We start from the raw sequence: 25,693 nt of genomic DNA on the forward strand, positions 1-25,693 counted from the left end.
ACCCACAACCCTCTGTTTCAAAGTCAGAAGACTTATCCACTGGGCCACAACGCTCCACAATGTATGTAGGCTTTCAGAATCCTTGTCCATTAGGGACCCATGGGGGAGTACACTTCTCTTTTCACTCACTTAGGGGTTGAGGGATATTAGGTGGAAATAATGAACACTGGTGAGTACATTAGTAAAAATTATTACCCCCACAAGGTATCCAGGCCGGGTTTCAGTATCCTTGACTATGAGGGATCTATAGGTGAGTACACTTCTTTTTCACTCAGTTAGGGTTCGGGGTGGATGATATATAGAGTGCATTTAATCAGGTAAGAATTATTACTCCCACACGTAATTCAGGGTTTCGGTATCTTTGTCTATTAGGGTCCTATGGGTGAGTATGCTTCTTTTTCACTCACCTAGGGTTGAGGGATATAGTATGCAAGTAATGAACATTAGAGAGTGCATTAAAGGTATTTGCTAACATTGATTTGACTTTTTAAAAATCTGAGCTGCGAGGTCCCACTTGTCACCTGCACCTGTGATATGTTACAAAAATGAAGCCCAGAAAAAATTGCGTCCGAAAATCATTATTAAGTGCTTCAAAAAAGTGAAATATAAAGTGACCGGAAATACCATCTTAATTTCATCCATACACTTATGTGTTCTATTATTATCGGCACGATAGAAATTACACAAAACCATCAAATATAACGTATATCGAAAGGATTTCTTTCGATTTTTTTGTTGTTTTAGAGTTTTTAGGTTGACAGAAAGGCATTCATGTACATATTTCATCTCTCCTTTGATATTTTTTAGATTACATGTCTACAACGTTAGCATATGCCTTTAAGAACTATTGCCCCCACTTTAGAATCCTGTTGTTTAGGAGCCTGTGGGTGGGAACTCTACTCTTTAAACTCATTTAGGTAGTGGAAGCATCATGGTGTAGTGGACTCCCGCCTTGTACTAAGAGGGTCATATGTTCAAATCCCACTGAGGCCCTGTATTCCTTTGGCAAGGCGTCAATCCACACTTTGCCACTCTCCACCCAGGTGTTAAATGGGTACCAGGTAGGGTGAGAAAGCCTGATGCAAAGCAGTTGAGTCTTCAAACTCTTGTCGGAATGCTCCCCAGGAAGTGGAGAAAGTGCATACATTGTGTGTGGGCATGCCAGGTTCCGATGAACTGGGTATTAATAATTACAATGTAAACCACCTAGAAACACAGAGTATCAAGCGTTATAAATGAAAGTATTATCATATTGCAAAGTACATGTATTTCCAAATATTCAAATTCTTCCTTCGTAGCCCGGACGAAGGGTACGAGAACATGACCCAGTGTGTCGACTGCCCGGCAGGTCACTACTGTCCCTTTGGGAGCGCCAACTCGCCCACGACTGCTGCCGTCGCCTGCGAGCCGGGGACGTACAACCCCGATGAAAAGTCTGGCCATGCTTACAACTGTCGGCTTTGTGATGCAGGAAGATCCTGCCCAGTTCCTGGGTTGACCAACAGCTCCCATCCTTGTAAAGAAGGTTTGTAGTTTATTATAATGATAATAACGTGGACCATTTGCATAGTGCGGCTTCTATGTTGATATACCCCCCCCCCCCCCTCTGTGCTTGATATTCGGTATCATATTATTTCCCCGGCTGTAGCCGAGCTTCCATATAGGCGCTCGAGCGTTTGAGGAATTTATTCCTACTGGGTGCCCATTCACCTTGCCTGGGTTGACTGAAAGAAATGAAAGTAAATGAAAAATGGAGCACATGTGGAAATCCTCAAAATGCTTGTGAAGAGTTTAACCACAGTCAGAAATAATAATTCAGATGAATTTCATATTAAAACAAAATGAAATAAGTTAATTGGTTGATTAATTAAGTATTATTCAAATATATTTCATTTATTTCACTTCTCGAAAAGAATTAAAGATCCAGTACATCAAGATAAAATCAATAAAATGATTTGATAGTAATATTTATTTATTTATTTATTTATTTATTCATTTATTTATTATTTATATATTTGATTTATTTATTATTTGTTTATTTATTCATTCATTTATTTTTAGTTTGTTTGTTAATTAATTAATTAATTAATTTATTTGTTTATTTCTTAATGTTTTCACTGACAGGATACTACATTCCCAATTTAACCATTACTAATGACCAGTTCCGTTGTTTATGTGTTTATTAATTTATTTGGTTATTTATTTTATTCATTCATTTATTATTTATTTATATATTTTTTTGTATAATTTATTTATTCACTGACAGGATACTACTGTCCAAATGGAACCATCACTGATGACCAGTTCCCTTGTGGTGAAGGGTCGTACACCGGCTCAACCAGCTTGACCTCTCCTGATGAATGCTCACCGTGCCCAGAAGGAACCTATTGCTCATGGGGAACAGGTCAGTGGACTTGTAATATATGTATTTAGGAGAACACAACATCAGTATAAACGGGTGATATTCCTCCGATTTAAATCAAATTTCTGAATTTTTTTTTCCAGCAAGGCATACGATTTTTTCCTTCATTTTTGCCCAATTTTGAAAATCCAAGCTTTTTCCGATTTCTGATTATTTGTTATATATTATATTTTGTGTATACCAACAGTTAGAATATGATTTTTATGCCATGTTTAATTGACTTTACTTGAACATGGCAATAAATTTGGAGTATCTGAATGTCTATATCAAACATCTCTCATTTTCTCCAATCATTTTCTTACAGGAGAAACAATCAACCCACCCAAGCCCTGCAAGCCTGGCTATTACTGCCCGCTCCAGACCCCGAGCCCTGACCGGTACCCATGTCTGGCCGGAACGTTCTCCTTCTCGTCCAACCTCTCCAGGGCGGACCAGTGTGATCCATGTACTCCAGGTTATTACTGCCTCGGTAAGCAGATCCTAATTGAATGATTGGCTGAGAGCCGTCACGTGGGGGCGCTGTCTAATCTCAATCACATTTTTTTAAAGATGCTTATTTGGGGCTCTGTATAAGCAATATTTCTCGCTAGTGTGATCCATGTACTCCAGGTTATTACTGCCTCGGTAAGGAGATCCTCATTAAATGATTGGCTGAGAGCTGTCACGTGGGGGCGCTGTCTAATCTCAATCACATTTTTTTAAAGATGCTTATTTGGGGCTCTGTATAAGCAATATTTCTCACGAGTGTGATTCATGTACTTGAGGCTATTACTGCCTCGGTAAGTAGATCCTCATTGAATGATTGGCTGAGAGCCGTCACGTGGGGGCGCTGTCTAATCTCAATCACATTTTTTTGAAGATGCTTATTTGGGGCTCTGTATAAGCAATATTTCTCGCTAGTGTGATTCATGTACTTGAGGCTATTACTGCCTCGGTAAGCAGATCCTAAATGAATGATTGGCTGAGAGCCGTCACGTGGGGGCGCTGTCTAATCTCAATCACATTTTTTTAAAGATGCTTATTTGGGGCTCTGTATAAGCAATATTTCTCACGAGTGTGATTCATGTACTTGAGGCTATTACTGCCTCGGTAAGTAGATCCTCATTGAATGATTGGCTGAGAGCCGTCACGTGGGGGCGCTGTCTAATCTCAATCACATTTTTTTGAAGATGCTTATTTGGGGCTCTGTATAAGCAATATTTCTCGCTAGTGTGATTCATGTACTTGAGGCTATTACTGCCTCGGTAAGCAGATCCTAAATGAATGATTGGCTGAGAGCCGTCACGTGGGGGCGCTGTCTAATCTCAATCACATTTTTTTAAAGATGCTTATTTGGGGCTCTGTATAAGCAATATTTCTCACGAGTGTGATTCATGTACTTGAGGCTATTACTGCCTCGGTAAGTAGATCCTCATTGAATGATTGGCTGAGAGCCGTCACGTGATGGCGCCGTTTAATTTCAATCAACATTTTTAGCAGATACTTAAGTAGATGGGTAACGCAACTTTTGCTCTCATGACAATTGCTCCTCAGCTAAGTTTTCTGAAGATTAAGGAGAGGGTTTGGGCTATGCCAAGGGTTTAAACATGTATACTTCGGGCCTTTTGATTATCAAATCATGGATAATTAAGTGTGTATTATTTCAATGTTAAATGAATGAAAATGATTACAAAAAGTAATATATATTGTGTTTTGCAGGTGGAGGAGCAACTGAAGACGATGTATGTCCACCGGGGTACTACTGCCCAGAAGGGACAGAGTTTGCTGAGCAGTACGGCTGCCCCAATGGGACCTACAACACAGAGTATCGAAGACACAATGTATCACAGTGTATGACCTGTCCACAGGGTATGTGTAACACAAAGTAGATACTGTATATGTAATTCACAAACATGTTCAAGCAGTTCAAACCATGGATTATGGAATGTTTTAGCATAGTAAAAATAATAGTAATGATAATGATGATGATTAATGATGATGAGTATGGTGATGATGAGGATAATAATGATAATGATAATGATAATAATAATGATGATGATGATGATGATAATGATAATAATAATAATAATAATAATACTATCAAGTCTCTGTGTGTTTTAGATGGTTCAATAGAAGAGAAGAAAAGAAATGCCTGTTTACATAGCAACAGATATATTCATGAGTAATATACACTTTAGTTTGTACATTTGCTTCATTTGCATGTACACAGCTTCTGTACTTGGAATGAGCCAATAATTCCTTGTAAAGATACTTTGAATTGTCTCACCTCCTAATTTAATATGTATGATTTTGATGAAATTTTAAATGTCATGCTGGTTGTTATTACATTTTTATATTCATTTTTTGATGGAATGTGCTTGGTTGTTAATTTACGGTACCGTAAAGAAGTATTTTGAAGGAGATTCTAATCTTACTCTCATTTCTTTCATCAGGCTCTTATTGCGAGTACGGTGCAGTCAACCCTATTGAATGCCCTGCCGGTACCTACATGCCTTACGGTGTGGATACCAACGGTACCCTCTACGGTTCACCGGCCAAATACCAAGACAACTGCGTGGACTGCCCCGGCGGTTCCTACTGCTCCGCCAACACCGTATATCCGTACGATTGCGGTACCGGTACCTTCTCCAAGCCGGGGAAGAGCAGTTGCGAGACGTGCGAGGCGGGGTACTACTGCGACAACGCGACGACTTCGTACACAGATATGATGACGAACAAGAAGTGTCCTGCGGGGTTGTACTGCACCACGGGTCTTAACGCCCTGGATGAAGCGGTGAATTGCAGCATCAGTCACTACTGTCCTGAAGGTAATTGGTTGCATAGTGGATGTATATGTTCCGTGTGAATGCCATATAAAACTAGCTACCCCATGAGCAACAATACATGTAGGTTGCCATGGAAGGTTCTCTGTAAATAGCCGAAATAGTTATTTGATCTTCAGACAGTAAAAATTATAAAAGTATGGGTTGTGGAAGAATACTCTGTAATTATCTTCCTACTGTCAAAGTTTTGAGTTGAATAAAAGATAAGATTCTAGAGTTTCTTTGACACCATCTTTTTCTGGACTTCTTTGAAGTTTCACCAAGATTGCACAATGTGCATACAATATCTCACGCTTGCATTAACCCCCCGAACCTCAAACCTTGTCTTCTTAAGTTTGAAGCTCTCTTCGACATTTCATTAAATACTTGGGTGAATTCATACCTTATTTTGTTTGCCAAATTATCCAAGTCATTGACATTTTTCATCAAATATGTATCAAGAAAATTTGATAAAATTTTGTGCACATTAACATAAAAAAAAAACATAAGGAAAAATGGTACATAGCAACGCCACATACTGTAGGTTGAAAAAGTGCTGTTGAAGTACGATTCAATTCTATCAATGACTTTAACCCCGATGCTACATGTACATGTAGATTCGCCTCTCTTTTTCCTCATTCGTTTTAAGTGCAAAATAATGACTACACCCAGTAGTAGGTTGCAAATGTTCTGTGGAAGTATGATTCGATACTCGATATCATCAATGTTTGCTTCTCTGTGATGAAAGTTTTTGCTTCTCTGTTCCTCGTAAATGTCAAGAGCAACGTAACAATCTTACCCATTTTTGTACCCCCTCTCACAGCCACGCCCGAGGAGCTCAACTGCCCTGTCGGTACCTACAATCCCTCTGTCGGTATAGGCGCTATCACCGACTGCACCGCTTGTGACGCCGGCTACTACTGCTTGGAGGGCATCTCAACACCGACGGCGCCGTGTAGTGTGGGCTTCTACTGCCCGACCAACATTGCCAATGTGTATGCCTCCTCACCGCCGCTCATCGGATCCTATGGGCCAGAACAGGTATGGAGTGCTCTGAATCTACTAATTTTATCAGTACTATTATATCACTAAAGCGCTCAGAAATGTCGTTCCAAAAGCACTATACTGGTAGTAATTGTATCTGTTAAGTGCTTTAATAGAGACTTTATCCCAATGTACATGTATGAAGCACTATATAAAGCAGAATTCTAAAACAGTAAATTTTTTCTCGCGTTCCAGGTTGCTTGTCCGGCGGGAACTTACAGAGACACTACAGGAGCTCGCTTCGTCGAGGATTGCATCCCTTGTCCAGCTGGTGAATACTGTACCCAGGGCATTGCCAATGGTATCGTCTGCCCTCGAGGGTACTACTGCCCGGAGAACTCAACGGCACCCGTCCCTTGCACTGCTGGCCGATATGGAAATGATACAGGTAAACAGGACTTACTTGATTTAAAAAAAAGTCAGTTGGCCGTCAGCTGTCATGGGGAGTGGTTTATTTATTTTTTGCTGACCCCAGACTCTGTGAAAAGCATTGGAAATACCTGTAATAGACACATATACGGGGGAAAGCAAACTTGGTGTACCGAGGAGGATCCTCTGGCTAAGCCCGCTTAGCCTCCTGCAACTGTCGGGCCAGGGAAAGATGAGTTAGTGACTCTACCATGAGGCAATTTCTAGTGGCGTTACATAGCAAGGTGTCATGGTGTAGTGGTTCAGTCACTTGACTCTTATACCATGGGTCGAGGGTTCAAACATCACCAGGTGCTAATGTCCTTTGGCAAGACACTCATCCATATCTGTCACTCTCCACCCAGGAGTTAAATGGGTACCCAGTAAGATGTGAAAGTCAATGTGATTAGATTGGCACGTGTGCACCGAGAAACGGTTGCCTGGCCAGGATACTCCCCAGGCAGTGGAGATGGTGCACTTTATGTGTGGAACAGTTATGGATCCTTTGACCGGGGTAATAATAATTACAATGTAAAGCGCTTAGAAAGACAACATGAAGAGCTATATAAACGTAATTATAATTATCATTATTAACGTTTTTAACGTTTGTTGTTCATAGGTCTCATTCTACTCTGGGTGATTTTTATCCAAATGGTGTCGAATTCCCCAGGAAAATGGGCAATATCAGGTCTTTGACTCGAATGCTGCAGTCACATGTCTTTTTAATACAGACAGACGGTCTCTAAAGCAGGGTTTGACTGGAGTAAAGTAACCTGTTATTACCCTTTATTCCAGGTGCTCAAGCACTGACCGACTGTCCGCTGTGTGATCCTGGATGGTACTGCGACGCTCCGGGTCTCCAGACCCCCCGGGCCCAGTGCGACCCGGGTTATCTGTGCTACGAAGGGGCGTACACTTCCACCCCGACGGATGGAGTTACGGGAGAGCTGTGTCCCGCCGGAGGATTCTGTGTGACAGGTAGGCAACACAGTGTGTGATGCTGGGATTTGTATTGGTAATACTGATGGTAGGGGTAGTTGTGTTGTGTTATTGTTTATGGTGATGAGTAGGAGATGGTAAACAAATATATCAGGCTTTGAGAATGTATAGTGGAATTATTTATCCTCGGTTGGTCTGGCAATTACTATTTTTCCAGAGGGGCGAGGCCCCGAGGGAAAATAGTAGTTTTGCCAGTCCAACCGAGGATTAATAATTCCCACTATGCTTTCGAATGAAACGCATGATATATTCATTTTATATCCTACTTTTAATAATTCATAACCAAAATCTATGCGCTGAACTTGCAAGGTCCAATTACTTGCCTTGAATTACCTACTTTTCTCCGAGCCACCGCGCTCAGCGAAACGCAGATGAGTGACTGCGCCGACGCATCGCGGGACTTGCCCGGGAGAGAGAGCTCGCTGGCCGGTGCGCCCGAGAGCTTAGCTAAATATCAATTTTTCTGAAATAGTGACGTCAGAACATTGGTATAGCGAAAAATATATCGAGGTCTGACGTCACGCAACATCATCGTTGAAATATATTCGGTCACATGATGCTATTTGAACCAATCACTATACAGGATTCAATCTATGTAGAATATAATACTTAATGCTTCTTTAGTGGTGGAGGTTATGATGATGATGATGATAATATTTTTAGATTATGAAAATGGATACAATGATGATGATGATAATGGATACAATTATGATGATGATGGTGATGATGATAATGATGATGATGAGCATGATGGTTGTGAACATGATGATGATGATAGATGATGATTATAATGGATACGATGATGACTATGTATACGATAAGGAGCAGGAGGATGAGGACGATGGCGCTTTTATAAGGTTAGATCTGTACAGGTATGATCTTAATTTTGAAGATGACCCGCATCATCATCATGTTGATGATTATATGGTGATGATGATGATCATATGGTGATAGTGATGATGTTGATGAGGGTAATGATGTGGATGATGTGGTGATGGTGATGATGATAATGAAGATGGAGATGGTTTTGATGATGATCATGATGTCCTTGATTATGATGCAAATGAGTGTTCGTACACTGGTGGCCATACAAATGATCTTCATGATAAAATTGATGAACCATTTCCCAGAATATTTTAATTACCAGGGCTTTTCGTTCATTCTTTGTTCCAGGATCATTCATCAGTGCGCCCTGTCCACCGGGAACCTATAGTAATGTATCCGGAGCCGTTGATGCGCAGGGATGCGAGGACTGTGACCCAGGATTCTACTGTAGCAACGCAAGAACTCCAGGTAGGTCAGGTCAAAGGTCAAGGGTCACTGAAGCGACATGTAAACCCTGATCTTTCAACCTTAGCATAGGACAAAGAACGTGTTTGGAAATCACAATGGTGTTGCACTTAAAATTGGAATATCACATCAAATTTGTAGTTGGTTTTATGTCAATACATCTCAGAGAAATATAGATTCATGTAAATATAACTACAGAATTAAATGTACTTTTGTACTACTTGTAATCATTCGAGGTTCACTCGAATTTCCACAGATACCTTTTTTTCTATTTAAATTATATATTATAATTTGTCTACGAAATGCACCACATTTTGTATATATCTTTATATGATAATTATCATGGATGTTTTTTTAATATGATTATATTGACAATGATTTGTATCGCAAATATTTGTTACAATGTATGAAAATGATTTGTATCAATATTTATGTTATTTCTGTTGGAAATAAATCTGAATCTGAATCTGAATCTTCACTTGTCTTCTTGATAAACGGTACATCATAATTCCATACTTTCTGTTATCTTTCTCGATAGAACCCACTGGGCCGTGCAACCCCGGGTACTACTGCACCGGTGGATCGAGCACGCCTAACCAGACGGTCACGCAGCCTGGATACTACTCGCCCTCCGGATCCACGCAGCCGTTCCCCTGTGCCCAGGGCACCTACATGCCCTTCGACAGGGCCGGGTCCTGCTTGACCTGTGAGGCGGGCTACTACTGCGAGGAGGAAGCCATGACCAACATGACGAGATGCCCTGCAGGTAAATGTCAGGAAAATTCTGGTTATTTGTTTGGCGTCACCTGTGCCTGGGAGGCGAAAAGCGAACTAGATCACTGTGACCCGTGTGACCCGCAGGTCTCTCCTCCCGATATAACTGATTGGGGAAGTGCAGGTGGACCACTACACCGGGTTTCCCCTACTCTTATACTCTTCAGAGATGCCAGTCTTCAGACTTTACCCGATTTCTGGCCCTGCTATCTTCCCTCGTTTTTTTCAGGCTTTATTTTGTATATTGGCTTTAAAGGAAACCCAAACTCAAGGAGTTAATCAATCTTATTTAAATAGATCATAATGAAAGAGACAATTTGAAACAAATTCTATCAAAATTGGGTATAAAAAAGAGAGTTACAGAAATTTGAAAAGTCTTGTTTTACATGTATTTCTATGGGGATCCTCAAATCAGCAAACATGCTTCACAATGGTAGAGTGAGGGGGTTAAAAACAATTCTGTTGGTGCTGTGTTTATCCAGCCACCCCTGATCATAAGGGACTAAACTCTATTAAGAACCTGACAAATGACTTCAACTTTTATGCCAATGCTTGAAAGTCCCTCGTTGCTCTTACTCACCAGGTGCCTACTGCCCCGAGGGTTCTATCGTCTACTCTCTCTGTCCCACTGGAACCTACTCCAACCTCACCTATCAAATCCACGAAGACAATTGCACCATCTGCCCTACTGGTTACTACTGTGATGATCGGGGAGCCATCCAACCGACGGCCAAGTGCTCTGCTGGTCATATCTGCTATCTTGGAGGTCTCTACGCTACTCCAGTCTACAACAATGATTCCTCAGATGGTAAGAGATGAGTTATTCCTGATTGGTTGAATTTATTTAATCATAAAAATATCGATGATAATAAAACACAGCATTATATCCTATGACTGAAACATACATGAATATGAAAGAGAAATGTTTTTAGGGACTCTTTCAATTTCAATTACTATTTTATTTTCATTTTCAGACAAAAATGTAAAAAAAAAACCGAACATACATGTACATATATACATATATACATACACAAAGCAGCATAAATGTCATACGTTACAATAATATTATGGAAAAGTGATCGGTAAATGAATAAGTCGAAGTTTCAATACACATTTTGATAATCAAATAATTACGGGTTATAACATATGAAAATGAGGGACTTCTTAAAAAAGCATAGCTTGTATTGGTAAGCCCCTCTTGTGATCATAAACAGCATAAAATAAATCCATTTAAACCAGAAAAAGTAAGAGTAATTGTACATAATAATTTTCTGTTGAAAACATAATTATCTGTATTGACTTTGTTCACAAAATCACATTTTTTTTGCCATTTTGGATCTGACATGCACTTACGAAATGTTGCGTAATTTCGGAATTGCGTAGCTGGGTGTTACAAATTTGGTCTCAGAAAATGGGCAAGCCTTGAAAGTAAAAAGTCAGCAAGCATAAAGAATTTTTGCGGCGGCGTAGTCACAAAATTCCTCAGGGGGGGTAACTAAGAGTTAAGGTCAACTTTTAGTTACATGGAGAAACTAAAGCTGCCCTGCTCACTACCACTGTTACTGTGATTCCATTCAAGATAAGTACATGTACATGTACCAGTTGTGACAACGATCTCGAAATGAGTTTGAACAGAATCGAATAAAATAACCACCCAAGTGTTTGTACTGTATATATAAATGAAAAATATGTGCCAAATGGCTCTGGAAAAAAATGTGTAATTGCTGAGAAATAAGTAAAGTATGCACAGAATTTCATGATATGTCTGGTATTTTTCCAAATGTTATTAATACTCCCACATATGCCTTTTTGTGTTAGTGATCATCAGAATTATCGGTTTTCAGCGAAGATTTCCTGATTTCATAAAGATAAGTTTATTTCAATGTACCAGATCTAGATCTATCATTCTTTGGTAACATTTAACCTTGATTTTAAAGGCTTTCTCATGACAAAATTATTTGCTGCAACTACTTTCTTTTACCTTTAACGATCTATCATCCTTTATTTATATTGTTATCTAAAGGTCAAGTCATAGTGACGTGGGGTGACCAATGTCGCACCGGTCACTACTGTCTACTAGGAACTACCCTGATGGAAGAATGTCCCCCAGGAACCTACCTGACCTACCAAGGAGCTGAGTCGATCGATGAATGCGTTTCCTGCAATCCTGGGAAATACTGCGAGATGGCCGGTGAATCACAAGAAACAGGTAACATATGACTGCTCTGTTGGGTCTCCCTGAGTGTCAGAAAGAAAAATCTGGACTCCTTTTAGAGTAAAAAAAAAGGTTTACTACTTGGGCACTAGAATGATTAAGCAGTCTAGACACCAGGGGCCCATTTCATAAAACTAGTTATATTTACTATAGCAGTTAAAAGCTACTGAAATCTTTCAATCTAATTGGCTGATAGTAAATCTGTCATAGAAATTTTGGATTTTTCTATTAAAACAAGTCTAATTGCAAATATTCTGTTGCAATTTTACAACTGATAGATCAACATTAGCTGTAGCAAATCAGATTAAACTTCTTGTTTCAAGGAGCAGATTACCTATCAATCACTAATGTGCAATTAACTACAAGACATATGATTGATTTAGGGACCAAAAATTGACTTGCAATTGATCGCAAGTTTCTTGCAATACCCCATATGTGAAACAAGACCCAGAAGTCCAAAAGTGCCTCATGCTTGTACTTCCTACCCTCAGTAATATGCATTATCTTTTATTCTTTTTTATATGTTTTTGTTTGATTCTAGGCTTTGTATGAGCTTATAGAATTCTACAGAGTGGTTTAAATTCACCAGTCGCATTATTATTATTGTAATATTGTTATTGTATTTTTTGTGCTTGATAGGTGACTGTTTTGAGGGTTACTATTGCATCGGTGGCGCTATACGAGGTGATCCGCACGACAACGTGACCGGTCAGATCTGTCCTGAGCGGTACTACTGTCCCCTGGGGTCATCTGTTCCGATCGTGTGCGAGGAAGGGACGTACTCCAATACGACTGGTCTCTCAGCTTGCCTTGATTGCCCGGCTGGAATGTACTGCCAGCCAGATAATGATCCAGTGCCCTGTCCACAAGGTAATAATAGATTAGAATGGATTAGATTAGAGTAGAGTGGATTAGAATAGGGTGGATTAATTTAGATTAGATTAGAGTGGAAGAGATTAGGGTGGACTAATGTACAAATGATGCACAGATGTGAGTTTATCGGTAGGTTTTGTGAGCATAAGGTAACTATGGACTAGATTCCATAGTTACCGCATGCTCACAAACAGACCTGTGTATCATTTGTTTTATAGAATGGTGAAATGTTTTGGCGAAAAATCATTTTTTTTTACAACCATGCATAATTAATTACCGATGCTTGGCAATTTTACCGGATGCGTGGCTGGTGTCAGTAATTACTTATGCATAGTAGCCATTCTATAAATTAGATTAGACTACATGTACCTTAGAGTGAATAAGATTAGATCAGACAGATAAGAGCAGAATAGATTAGATTAAACTACATTGAGCTTTTAGTTGATTAGATAAGAATATATTAGACTACATGTAGATTAGAGTGAATTAGTTTCAGATTAGACTAATTTAGATGATTAGATAAAATTAGACTAGATTTGAGTGGATTATATTAGGTTTGGTGGGTGTAATTTGATTAGATTGGTTATGCATATTATGTTTCTTAACAGTAAAGGGTAGGTTTTTTAATTTTTGATAAACTAGAAGGGGAATGTGCATTTTTTCTTGTATGTAGAAAGTATGATGTAACTATGAGGGATTTGACTTTTCATCTTTTTGCCAAGAATTTATTAGGTTTTGTCTGTAGCCTCTCTTCTGACATTCAACCCAATCAATATTTTTGATCCATCAGGTTTTTACTGTTTGGGTGGAGCCAGCGCAGGCAACGATCCTAGACCTTGCTTGAAGGGTTACTTTGGAAACAGAGAAGGGCTGATAGCAGAGTCAGAGTGTACTGAATGCCTGGCAGGTAAGCTATCCATGCAGACATGGTGGTGATGGTGGTGATGATGATGATGATGGTGGTGGTGGTGGCGGTGGTGGTGGTGATGATGATGATGGTGATGGTAGTGGTGGTCATGATGGTGATGATGATGGTGACGATGATGGCCATGATGATGATGGTGGTGTGGTGGTGGTGGTGGTGATGATGATGGTGGTGGTGATGATGATGATGATGGTGATGGTAGTGGTGGTGATGATGATGATGATGATGATGGCCATGATGATGATGGTGGTGTGGTGGTGGTGGTGGTGATGATGATGGTGGTGGTGATGATGATGATGATGGTGATGGTAGTGGTGGTCATGATGGTGATGATGATGGTGACGATGATGGCCATGATGATGATGGTGGTGTGGTGGTGGTGGTGGTGATGATGATGGTGGTGGTGATGATGATGATGATGGTGATGGTAGTGGTGGTGATGATGATGATGATGATGATGGCCATGATGATGATGGTGGTGTGGTGGTGGTGGTGGTGATGATGATGGTGGTGGTGATGATGATGATGATGGTGATGGTAGTGGTGGTCATGATGGTGATGATGATGGTGACGATGATGGCCATGATGATGATGGTGGTGTGGTGGTGGTGGTGGTGATGATGATGGTGGTGGTGATGATGATGATGATGGTGATGATGATGGTGATGATGATGGTGGTGTGGTGGTGGTGGTTGTGGTTATGATGATGGTGGTGGCGGCGATGATGATGATGGTGATCTTGATGGTTATGATGATGATGGTGATAATGACAATGACGAAGACAAATGTGGCAATATTAATGATGATGATATGATAATTGTGGTGATAAATAAGATGATTGTGGTTGTAATGATGACAAGGATTGATTGATAGTGATGGTGATTGTGATGGTGGTTATGATAATTTATATGCTAATGATGATTTGATAGTGGTGGTGGTGATGATGATGGCGGTGATGATGATGATGGTGGTTGTGATGGTGGTGGTGATGATGATGCTGATGATGATGATGATGGTGATGATGATGGTGATGATGATGATGGTGGTGGTGGTGGTGGTGGTGGTGGTGATGATGATGATAATGATGTGATGATTATGGTAATGATGATGGTCATGATGGTGATGATTATAGTGGTGATGATGGTGATGATGATGGTGATGATGATGATGATGATGATGGTGGTGGTGGTGGTGGTTGTGGTGGTGGTGATGATGATGATGATGATGGTGGGAGTTGTGGTGGTGGTGATGATTTGGATGATGATGATGGTGATGACAATGACGAAGACAAAGTTGGCGATGTTGATGATGATGACAATATGATAGTTGTGGTGATAATGATGATGATTATGGTTGTAATGATGACAAGGATTGTTTGATGGTGATTGTGATAGTGGTTATGATGAATTTGTTAATGATGATTTGATTCATGGCGATGATAGTGTTGATGATGGCAGTGATTGCGGTGATGGTGACGACGGGCAGTTGCCATGAAATAAACAACCCTTGTGTACATCACAGACACCTTCTGAAATACTTTTGCTTTCTTAGAAAAGGATATGACAAGTATTTTGATGCACTTACTTTGGCGCACATACTGTACTTAATACGCCTGCGATGTAGCAATAGAAAGCAGGTGTGATCTCCTCATCTGTGCTACCCTCAAAATTTTGGTGGGATTCCCGTAGGGATTCGAGCAATTTTTCCACTACGAAACTCATACTGCTGTCTTCTTATATAAAACAAATAATGCACATTTCTAAATTGGTGATGTTAGTGCAGGCATCTTGGGTATTCACAATAACATCCAAAAGCAATTTCCCAATCTAATCTTTTCTCTCTTTTCATCCTTTCACCCAGGCCACTACTGCGAAGAGGATGGCCTAGCTAACGTGACCGGTCCCATAGCTGCTGGTTTCTACTCCAAGCAGCTGGCCTATCAAGCCGGTCCTTTTGACATCACCACCAGCACTGATTACAGCGTATGTCCCTTGGGATACTACTGCCCAGAGGGAAGTGGATACCCAACGCCTTGTCCTAAGGGAAGATTCGGGTGAGTAAGGATACGTGCATTAAGCCCCTGTACCACTGTACCGATGTTGCTACGACTTGACAAACCTTCAGACCATTTTACTGGGAGTCATCGAAAAATAATTTGCAGTAATATAAGTTTTCCAAAGGAACGGGGAATCATTACGTCCTTGTGCCGCTGTTAGTACACCAAGAAAGACCTAATTACGCTCATCCCACAATTGGCGCTGTGTTGCTCATGATTTCCCGCTTCCCCCATGATTCAAAATGCACGTTTTCTGTTAAAATTTTTTAGTCGATCACCCCGATCTGAATAAAATTCCTGCTATTACCCTGTCTTCACAACGTTGTTCTTAGGCTGCTCTCGATTTCAACCGATTCCTATCCTGCTCTCCGCCGATCTAATGATCGTGACAGATCGCGGTTTCAGGTGGTGATAGTGGAACGGGGGCATTAGTTAGGCAACTTGTCAAATGTCTTCGCAGCATGTCTAAGCAGAAATCCAGCTATAAAGATGCCATGCGTCCTTTCATTGCAGCTTTCCTGCAGTCCACATTGGTTTGTCTATGGTGACTCTGATGATTTGCAATGAAAAGCTTCTTACAAGATTCCTGTAGGAAAGACCTGGCCCTGACCTTTGCCAAAGGTTCCTAGTGATGATGATGAATACAATGAGCATTGAATTGGAAAGTATTATCTGTGGCTATACTTTGGTTGTGGGTTTCTACTCCTTTAATGCCACAAAAATTGCAGACGACATTGTCTGTCAAGTAGTGTTCAAATAAATCCAAAAGATATGATTCTTTGTTCACAGAGCTACGCAGGTGCTAGAGGCAGAGACTGACTGCACCATCTGTACTGCTGGTGAATACTGTCCAAACACCACAATGGCAGGACAGTGTCTTTAAAGTTGGGTTACTACATATCGAATCAAATGAAAACGATATGATTCTTTGTTCACAGAGCTACGCAGCAGCTGGAGGTGGAGACTGACTGCATGCTCTGTACGGCCGGTGAATACTGTCCAAACACCACAATGACAGCCACAGCTCGACAGTGTTTCTTAAACTATATTACTACATTTCCAATCTAATCAAATCAAAATGATATGATTTTTTGTTCACAGAGCTACTCAGCAACTAGAGGGTGAGACCGACTGCACGCTCTGTACTGCCGGCGAATACTGTCCTAACACCACGATGACATCCACAGCTGGACAATGTTCTCCGGGATGGTACTGCATTGAAGGTGCCACTAAGAGTATGCCTACAGACCCCGCTGAAGGAGGAGAGTGCCCAACTGGTAAGTGATCGCTGAATTCACCCTTACATTCCTCAAATTGTCCCTATTGACAATAACCATAATTTCCAGGATTTAGCTTGTGTGATCCAGTAACTTCCGCTAGCTTGAAGGTAAGAATAGAATACAGCAAAAGGGATAATACATGTAGCAAATTTTGGATGATTCCTCCTCAAAATGTAAGAAGAGATTGAGAACACGGTGCAAAAGCAGGTGCACCTGGACTAGCGCTGAATGTGGTACGAGTAAACTGGAAGTTGTTGGGTCACACAACAAGAAGTAGCATTTCTAGTTCAGTGCACAGGTCTTTTGTTCGAATGCCAGCCATGGCATGATTTCTGTCAGCATAAAATTTATCCACGATGTGCTGCACTCGACCAAGGGAAAGAAGTTTGTACCTGACAGGAATTTATTTCTTGAAACACTTGATCACGCAACAGCAGTTCTGCTACAGCCAGTTTTATTATGCTGCATTTATTGTTGAGCGCTTCGAGTCTTCTGACTATTAGGCGCTATATAAGCAAGTACTTATTATTATCTTCTCAATCAAGGTCATTTCTGTGTCGCCGGGTCGGACTCGCCGTCACCGTGCATCGCCGGAAGATACAACAACGAGACGGGCCGCTTCAATTGTCGCAACTGTCCCATCGGGTTCTACTGCACTCAGAACACGACGGTACCCGAGGAGTGCAACCCAGGTTACTACTGTCCCCAAGAGACGGCGACATGGGACGAGCATCCGTGCCCCGAAGGGACGTTTAACAACCTGACTGGACGATCGGAAGAGAGCGATTGTATACTTTGTTTACCAGGGTAAGTAGCAGGGGAAAAATACAGTGGTCTTTCAAGCAAGGTCTTCCTACCAGGTGCCCATTTTACTACACCTGGGTGGAGAGTGGCAAAGGTAGATGAATGTCTTGCCTAAGATATGCTATTTTGGGATTTGAACCCTAGACCTTGAGGTTCTAGCCCGGAGACTTATCCACTGAGCTACAACATTTCCAATGGCCTGCAGCATTTTGAATCATTGTATTAAGCTCTGTATAAATATTGCTTATTTCATTATTAATAATGAATTTGTTTAATTTTGTATCATTCAATTCAATGTTCAGCACATACTGCGAGCTGCCCGGCCTGTCCGCACCCACCGCCGAATGCGACGAGGGCTGGTACTGCATCAACGGATCTCAGTTCTCCCAACCGACCGACCCGTCCCAGGGCGGTCAGTGTCCAGTCGGTCACTACTGCCCCCAGGGGTCAGTCTACCCGATCTCCTGCCTGCCGGGGATGTACTGCGATGTGGTGGAGTTGGCCTACCCGGCCGGGAACTGCAGCGCAGGGCATTACTGCACGAGTGGAGCGGAGTCGCCGAGCCCTGATGGAGTTGCATCAGGTAAAGGATTTTTTGTTATTAACCTGAGCCCCGTCTTACAAAGAGTTACGATTGATCTGATCAACCTGAAGTATATGGAAATCCATCAATGTCATAATTTTTTCTTGAGGAAATTTGCACAATGACCTTTGAAAACAAAGAGAAGCATACTGAAATGTCAAGAAAACAATGATAATGTGAATATACATCATGTCTAGAATATATTTTGAATAAACATGCATTTTAGATGTTGCTGGCCTTCCATAGTTGTATTTGATCGGATCAATCGCAATTCTTTGTAAGACGGAACCCTGGTGTATTCTTAAAACCAAGGCCCGGGGCCCGTAACACAAAGCTTAGCAAAGATCGTAGAATATTTTTCTACGATTGATTCCATTGGCTACAGTGTGCAATCAATCATAAAAAATCAAGCGTACGATTAATTGCTAACCTTTGTGTTACGGGACCAGGAGTTGCAATTGATCTGATCAATCTTAGGGCATAATAGGGTTAGAGTTTGGATTGTCATAGATTTTTTGGTTCAGAATAATGGGAATGCAAGGATGAGGGTGTATTCGTCTTCAGACGTTGGGTGTTGTGGCTTTTGTGGCTTGCTTCTCTGTGTATAACTTGATGAGATTGCAAGTTGTATTTCACGTGCACATTAGCACTTGAGTATTAATTTTAGTTGGACTGAACTTTATGTGACCCCAACAAATTCCCCTACCATCAGTATTATAAACAGTGTGTTCAATTGAAGTAAATTGTATCACAAGCAATAGAATATCGAGTTTACTGACCATGCAGATATATTGTAGAGAATATGTTTTAAGGTTGCTTGATGCGAAGAATTTAATCTAAACATGTTTTTTCCCCTCCTTGCATCAAATTTTCAGGTGATGTCTGTCCCAGTGGTCACTATTGTCCAGAAGGAAGCGAAGAACCACAGGAATGTCCACCTGGGACATTCTTGAATACAACACAAAATCAAGGTCAGTCTAAATTTCAGTCTAAAAAATTTAAATCACCATGGTCGGTCATTAGGTACATGTACTTGACCATCATTTGTGGGATCCTTTGCTTGGCTAAGTTGCTCTTTAAGGGAAAACTGTTACACGCAATCTGAATGCATATTTAGATGGTAAGCTGATCTAAATAAGCAGGAAATAAAACATGGCAAAACAAGTTGAAGTTGAAAATGTTGAATTTTAATGTATATCATGCTGTTTTGGGGTTCAATGTACAGTGACAATGTAAATAAGAACATACAAATTTAAAAAAGTCTAATGATTCATCCATTTAAACACTGAATATTATCAGTGTAAAATTCCTCATAGTGTGCAATTTATTTTATTGAGATCAAACAGAAATTGAAATCTGGAAAACAAAGTAATATATCTATTTTATATGTACAAACTTATGTAATCTCAACTTTCTTAACACACTACGACAATAAAGAAATCAAGCTGTTGAGAAGGATAATGAAGCCCATTTTTTGAAACCTGTTAATTTGAGTTTTTCTCAATCCAAATACTCAGCTGTTAAGTGGTAAAAATGTATTAAACTTGTATGCTTTTGATTGATGATATGTCAGTGACAGATTTAGCTTCGGTGAGGGTCTTGAAAAAGAAGGCAATATCTATTCAGTTTAAATATAACCTCCAAGATATATTTTCATTGATATAGTTTAATCAATATCTACAAGTTCTTCATTTCGAATTATTTCTCATTTGACCTGTATACTGTACCTATTTTGTTAACAACTGCAAAATTATTTAGATGTATATACGACTTGTGTGATGAAAAAAGGACAGTCTTTAAAGAACCCCTAATATACAATTTCATCAAGACCTACTACTAATTCTTTATGTGCATTGATTGACTAGCCCTGTCTGACTGTCTGGATTGCCCTGCGGGTATGTACTGCTCAGGATACGCCAACAGCCACCCAACGGCTCAGTGCGACCAAGGCTACTACTGCCCATCTGGACAGAACATCTCTTCTCCGTACGAGTACCGCTGCCCCCAGGGACATTACTGTCCTCTCGGGAGCCCGGAGGCGATCCGTTGCCTCTCGGGATATTACCAGGATGAGGAGTTCCAGGAGGACTGTAAGACGTGTCCTGCGGGATTCTATTGCGATAATCGCCTGGAGCCGGTGGTCCTCTACCAGAACTCAACTTGCCCCGAAGGTGGGTGGTAGCCATTGTCGTGGTGTTGATGGTGGTAATGGTGATGATGATGATGATGATGATGGTGGTGATGGTGGTGATGCTGGTGGTGATGATGATGCTGCTGCTACTGCTGCTGCTGATGATGATAGTGATGGTGGTGATGATGGCGATGATGATAATGAGGATGTTGATGATAATGATGATGATGATAATGAGGATGTTGATTATAATGATGATGATGATGATGACGATGATGATGACGATGATGATGGTGATAGTGATGCTGCTGCTGCTGCTGCTGCTGGAGATGGTGGTGATGTTGATTATGGTGATGATCATGATGAGGATTAGGTTGAGGAGGATGTTGATGATGTTGATGATGATGATGATGATTGTGATGGTGATGATGATGAAGTTGATGATAATGGTGATGATGATGATGATAGTGATGGCGGTGATGATAATGAGGATGTTGATGATAATGATGATGATGATAGTGATGCTGCTGCTGAAGATGGTGGTGATGTTGATTATGGTGATGATCATGATGAGGATTCAGTTGAGGAGGAGGATGATGATGTTGATGATGAGGATGACAGTGATGTTTTTGCTGCTGATGATTGTGATGGTGATGATGATGATGATGTTGATGATGATGGTGATGATAATGATGGTGATGATGACGGTCATGTTTTTGCTTGTGACTATGATGATGATAGTAAAACATCAATGATGCCCGTAGTGATAGTGCTCCTTCAGATTTCAATGATGAGGGAAAGTTGGTCCAATACTCATCAGATTAGATGCTGTCCAGTGCTGTGCAGACTGGTATTTACTAACTGTTATCAATCAAATGTTACTGAATACACTCCATCCCCATCAGATGGGCTTTCATGAAAGTTGTCAGTACTGACTAAATTGTCGGTGCGGACAACTTCTGTGAAATCCTTGGTTTTGATTGGCTGAGAGGCACTGGCCTCTGACTGTTACTGTAGTAACTGTCGAAGAAAGTCAAAAGGTGAGTGCTGACAAGTTTCATGAACCCGTACCCTAATCTCTGTACTAGGTTCCTACTGTCCGGCTGGGACCCGTTATCACAATGAATTCAAGTGTCCTCTCGGAACCTTTAGCAATGTGACTGGTCTCAACATGAGCTCTCAGTGTAGCCCTTGTACCGGAGGCTTCTATTGTGGAGAGTTGGGTCTGACTGAGGCTACGACACCTTGTGCTGCTGGGTGAGTATCCTCCTCTTCTTCTTCTTATTCAAATTACGCTGCCTCCTACATTTCTTTCCTCCTTCATTTGTGCAGCATGTATTTTCTAACCCAGAATGAGTTGTTTTGTGCTAGCAATATGTATATGCATATGCATTTAATTTTCAATTCATGCCGGTTGCATATCTTTGTTGTGTGTCCTGTCATTTGAGAAATTCAGAATAACATGTGTTTATTTTCTTGGAGGATGTTCATATTTTCTTTGTGTATTTTGAACTATCAAAGAGACAGTAAAGACAAAAAGAGTAACACTCTCTGTGAGCCACGACTTAATTTCTAGCTGGTCAATATATTATTTCGTCTCTGTGACACATTCAGCGATTTCTGTAGTTAACAGATCTGGGCCCCGTCTTACAAAGAGTTACGATCGATCCGATCATTCGTAACTATGGGAACCCGTCAGTGTCATAATTTTTTCTACGAAAAATTTGAACAATGTCCTTCGTATGCAAAGAGAAGCACATTGAATTTTCAAGAAAACAACGAATGCATGAATATACATGTACATCACAACTAGAAAATATTTTGAACAAACATGCTTAATAGATGTTGACGTTGCTGGCCGTCCATAGTTGCGATTGATCTGATCAATCGTAACTCTTTGTAAGACAGGGCCCAAACATGTTTATCTTGGATTAATCCTTTCGTTCCTCTTCCAGGTATTTCTGCCGTCAGTATGCCGAGATAAGTACGCCCAACCAGACGACCGATGCCAACGTTTGTCCGGCTGGTTACTACTGTCCCGAGGGAACGACTGAGCCAAAGGCGTGCCCACCGGGAACCTACTCCGATGTCCTCCAGAAGGAGAGTGAGGATCAGTGTCTAAACTGTACCAAAGGCGAGCTTTTTTTTTTTTTGTTACCTCTTGTTGTGTGACCAGGGCGAAAAGAGTTACATTGGGTTAGGGCATTTGAACCCCCAAAATGCTTAAAAGAAGGTGACAAGACATTTGCTCCGGAGACAATTGCTTGGGCTTTATTTCATCTGAAGATATAGGGTTAGGGTTTTATGTTAGGTTTAGGTTAGGGTATAGTGTGCAATCAAGGGTTGAAGTTGGTCGTTCAATCAGTGTGTGGAATTTGCAGCGGAGCAGTTGTCGCCGCAGCAGCTGTCATGGAATCCAAAAGAACCATGGAAAATAAATTCAGATCTCTAGAATATCCCCATTTACCCCAATGTCAAAGCTTATGTTGCAAATTTACCACAGATGGTTGTGAAAAGAAGCCCATCCCCCGCGATTTTTCTCTCTTTTTTTGCATATTTGTAATCCATCGTTAACTATAGGGAAAAAAGGAAAAGGGTGTTAATTTGATACCCCCAGTCAGAATTTCATGACTTTTCTGAAACTAGGGTAGATGTGAAGTTATCATTTCTTGTCATAACCTTTTCTTTCTTATCACATGTCAACTAGGAAAAAAAAATCCCAGCATTTGCCCTTCTTTAACTTTCTATAACTGTTTTCTTTGTATTATCTAATAGGATGGTTCTGCAATGACTATGGTCTCACTGAGCCGTACGGTGAATGCTATGAGAGATACTACTGTCCTTCGGGATCCTCTAGACCTGATCAGGTCGAGTGCCCTGCAGGATATTACTGTATGAATGGAACGTTTGATCCGACTCCTTGCCCTGCAGGTAAAGAATATTTATTTCTTGAGGGATTATATTTGTTTGCGGTAGAGTAATTGTCATTATCAATGTCGATATCATCATTCGCATCACCATCATTGTCAGCATCACCAAAATACTCCTCCTCCTCCTCATTATCACTATCATAATAGTCACCATCATCATCATTATAATCATCATCATCATCACCACCACTATCACCAATATTCGCCTCTTCCTCATCATTATCACTATCACCATCATCATTATCATTATAATTGTCATCATCATCATCATCACCATCACCAAAATCCTCCTCTTCATCATCATCATCACTATCACCATCATCATCATTACCATCACCAAAATTTCATTACGATCATCATTACCCTTATCATCTATACTGTAATCACCATCATTGTGGTGATAACCGATTCACCGCCATCATAATCATATCATCATCTTCATCATCATTACCACCATCACTATCACCACCATTGATAAACAACAAAAATAATTCACCATATCTATGATATGGGTTTTTCAAAATCATGATCATAAGTATTATTCTTTGCATTAGCAAGAGCAAGATCTTCTTAAAGAGTTTAGTATTATGACCATATCGTACGGTGTTTTGTGTTTCAGGTCGATATTCCAATGACACCTTGAAGGCCTCTGCTACAGACTGCTACCCGTGTACCGGAGGGACGTACTGCGAGACAGATGGCCTAACAGAACCTACAGGTCCATGTGGGGAAGGTCAGTGTCAAAGATCATATCAAAAGATTCAATTTATATGTGCCTTGGCTTATGCAGGGTGGATTGTAAATTTCTGATCCCAGACTTTGTGAAAACAGTGGAAATACCTGGGGATTTCTTTGGGGGAGTGCAAACTTGATGTACAAGCAAGAAATTCTTCGAACCCCCCCCCCCAAAAAAAAAGAAAAAAAAGAAAAGGAAAATGGCCATTGTTGATAGGTTACCTGTATATTCTTTAATACATATTCAAATGGAAGACAATTTAGGTGCCTGCCTTAGACCGGTTTTTACTATAGACAGGTGGCACCGAAGATACATGTATGTTCGACCGAAAATGGATGTGTGTGTGTGTCTGTTTTTGTCACATTCATTGACCATCTGGCTGTTAGAACAGATGCAGATGAGAGAGAGAGAGAGAAGCAAAAAAGACAAATGAATGAAATTGACCAATTGTTTCTCCAATCCTTTCAGGATATTACTGTCCACCCGGTACTGTCCATCGAGAGCCCAACGACACCTTCTGTCCGATCGGTCACTACTGTCCGGAGGGAGTTTCCTACCCGATACCCTGTGCCAACAATACCTACGTGAACTACACCCATGCTTCCTCCTGCAACCCCTGTCCTGCAGGATACCACTGCCAATCTGCAGGGGTGCAGGAGATATGTCCTGCGGGATACTTCTGCCCCCAAGGAACAGGTTATGACATCATGGCGTGTCCCAGAGGTACCTACAGCGACCAGGAAGGACTCTACGAGGTCGGCCAATGCCTTCCCTGCACCGCGGGATACTACTGCGAGCAAGAACACCTCGATTGGCCTACAGCTGAGTGCGACCCTGGGCACTTCTGCGTCTATGGCGTTGACCGCGCCCAGCCGGACGGTAACAACGACACATGTCCCGCATCGAACAACGCATCGTGTGCATACTATGATGCTCACCAGACAGGCTATGGAGGAGTTTGTCCTGTAGGGCACTACTGCCCTCAAGGTACTACCTTGCCCATACCTTGTCCGAATGGGACGTATGCTGCCAGCGAGGGGCTCGCAGAGTGTGTAACTTGTGAAGAAGGTATGTAGTCCCATTCATTTGAATTTAAGTTTATAGTCAAACTTCCTTGTAGTCCCATGTATTTGATTCTAGGTTTAAAGTAAAACCTGTTATTAGTCCCGTGCATTTGATTCTGAGGAGGTAAGAATTTACCCTATCTACTTATTGATAATTACTGGGTACTTAAAGGCAACTGGGTGTCACTTGCGAAGAAGGAGTGAAGTCCATCCATTTGATTCTAAATTTGTAGTCAAACCTCTTAATAGTTCCCTGAATGCAATGCTGAGTAGGAACCCCCCCTCATACCCACTAATTAATAGTAATTATAACCAGGTACACATACGGCAGTGTCAACCGATTACAGGTTTTGGAAGG

The 25,693-nt window shown here is 41.0% G+C and overlaps 1 protein-coding gene across 3 annotated transcripts in view; it reads left to right on the top strand.

Annotated features, from left to right (window-relative positions):
- The window catches only part of LOC129266557 (uncharacterized), a 182,488-nt gene that overhangs the window by 39,702 nt on the left and 117,093 nt on the right, over positions 1 to 25,693 (top strand). Inside the window, exons 17-42 of one of the 3 annotated variants that reach the window (XM_064104023.1) lie at positions 1,299 to 1,525; positions 2,267 to 2,404; positions 2,727 to 2,876; positions 3,652 to 3,666; positions 4,121 to 4,270; positions 4,855 to 5,229; positions 6,047 to 6,264; positions 6,463 to 6,655; positions 7,471 to 7,653; positions 8,848 to 8,967; positions 9,503 to 9,730; positions 10,322 to 10,546; positions 11,762 to 11,947; positions 12,593 to 12,823; positions 13,617 to 13,733; positions 15,612 to 15,804; positions 16,909 to 17,084; positions 17,633 to 17,894; positions 18,194 to 18,474; positions 19,350 to 19,445; positions 20,340 to 20,645; positions 21,694 to 21,862; positions 22,561 to 22,739; positions 23,381 to 23,536; positions 24,155 to 24,268; positions 24,740 to 25,339. In XM_064104023.1, the coding sequence (XP_063960093.1) occupies positions 1,299 to 1,525; positions 2,267 to 2,404; positions 2,727 to 2,876; positions 3,652 to 3,666; positions 4,121 to 4,270; positions 4,855 to 5,229; positions 6,047 to 6,264; positions 6,463 to 6,655; positions 7,471 to 7,653; positions 8,848 to 8,967; positions 9,503 to 9,730; positions 10,322 to 10,546; positions 11,762 to 11,947; positions 12,593 to 12,823; positions 13,617 to 13,733; positions 15,612 to 15,804; positions 16,909 to 17,084; positions 17,633 to 17,894; positions 18,194 to 18,474; positions 19,350 to 19,445; positions 20,340 to 20,645; positions 21,694 to 21,862; positions 22,561 to 22,739; positions 23,381 to 23,536; positions 24,155 to 24,268; positions 24,740 to 25,339 (5,288 nt within the window). Of the gene's footprint in view, positions 1 to 1,298; positions 1,526 to 2,266; positions 2,405 to 2,726; positions 2,892 to 3,013; positions 3,047 to 3,651; positions 3,667 to 4,120; positions 4,271 to 4,854; positions 5,230 to 6,046; positions 6,265 to 6,462; positions 6,656 to 7,470; positions 7,654 to 8,847; positions 8,968 to 9,502; positions 9,731 to 10,321; positions 10,547 to 11,761; positions 11,948 to 12,592; positions 12,824 to 13,616; positions 13,734 to 15,611; positions 15,805 to 16,908; positions 17,085 to 17,632; positions 17,895 to 18,193; positions 18,475 to 19,349; positions 19,446 to 20,339; positions 20,646 to 21,693; positions 21,863 to 22,560; positions 22,740 to 23,380; positions 23,537 to 24,154; positions 24,269 to 24,739; positions 25,340 to 25,693 lie in introns of those variants that run through there. The other 2 variants (XM_064104024.1, XM_064104025.1) reach the window with 2 other exon arrangements.

The sequence above is a fragment of the Lytechinus pictus genome, chromosome 8 (genome assembly GCF_037042905.1).
Source record: "Lytechinus pictus isolate F3 Inbred chromosome 8, Lp3.0, whole genome shotgun sequence".
NCBI classification, from domain to species: domain Eukaryota; kingdom Metazoa; phylum Echinodermata; class Echinoidea; order Temnopleuroida; family Toxopneustidae; genus Lytechinus; species Lytechinus pictus.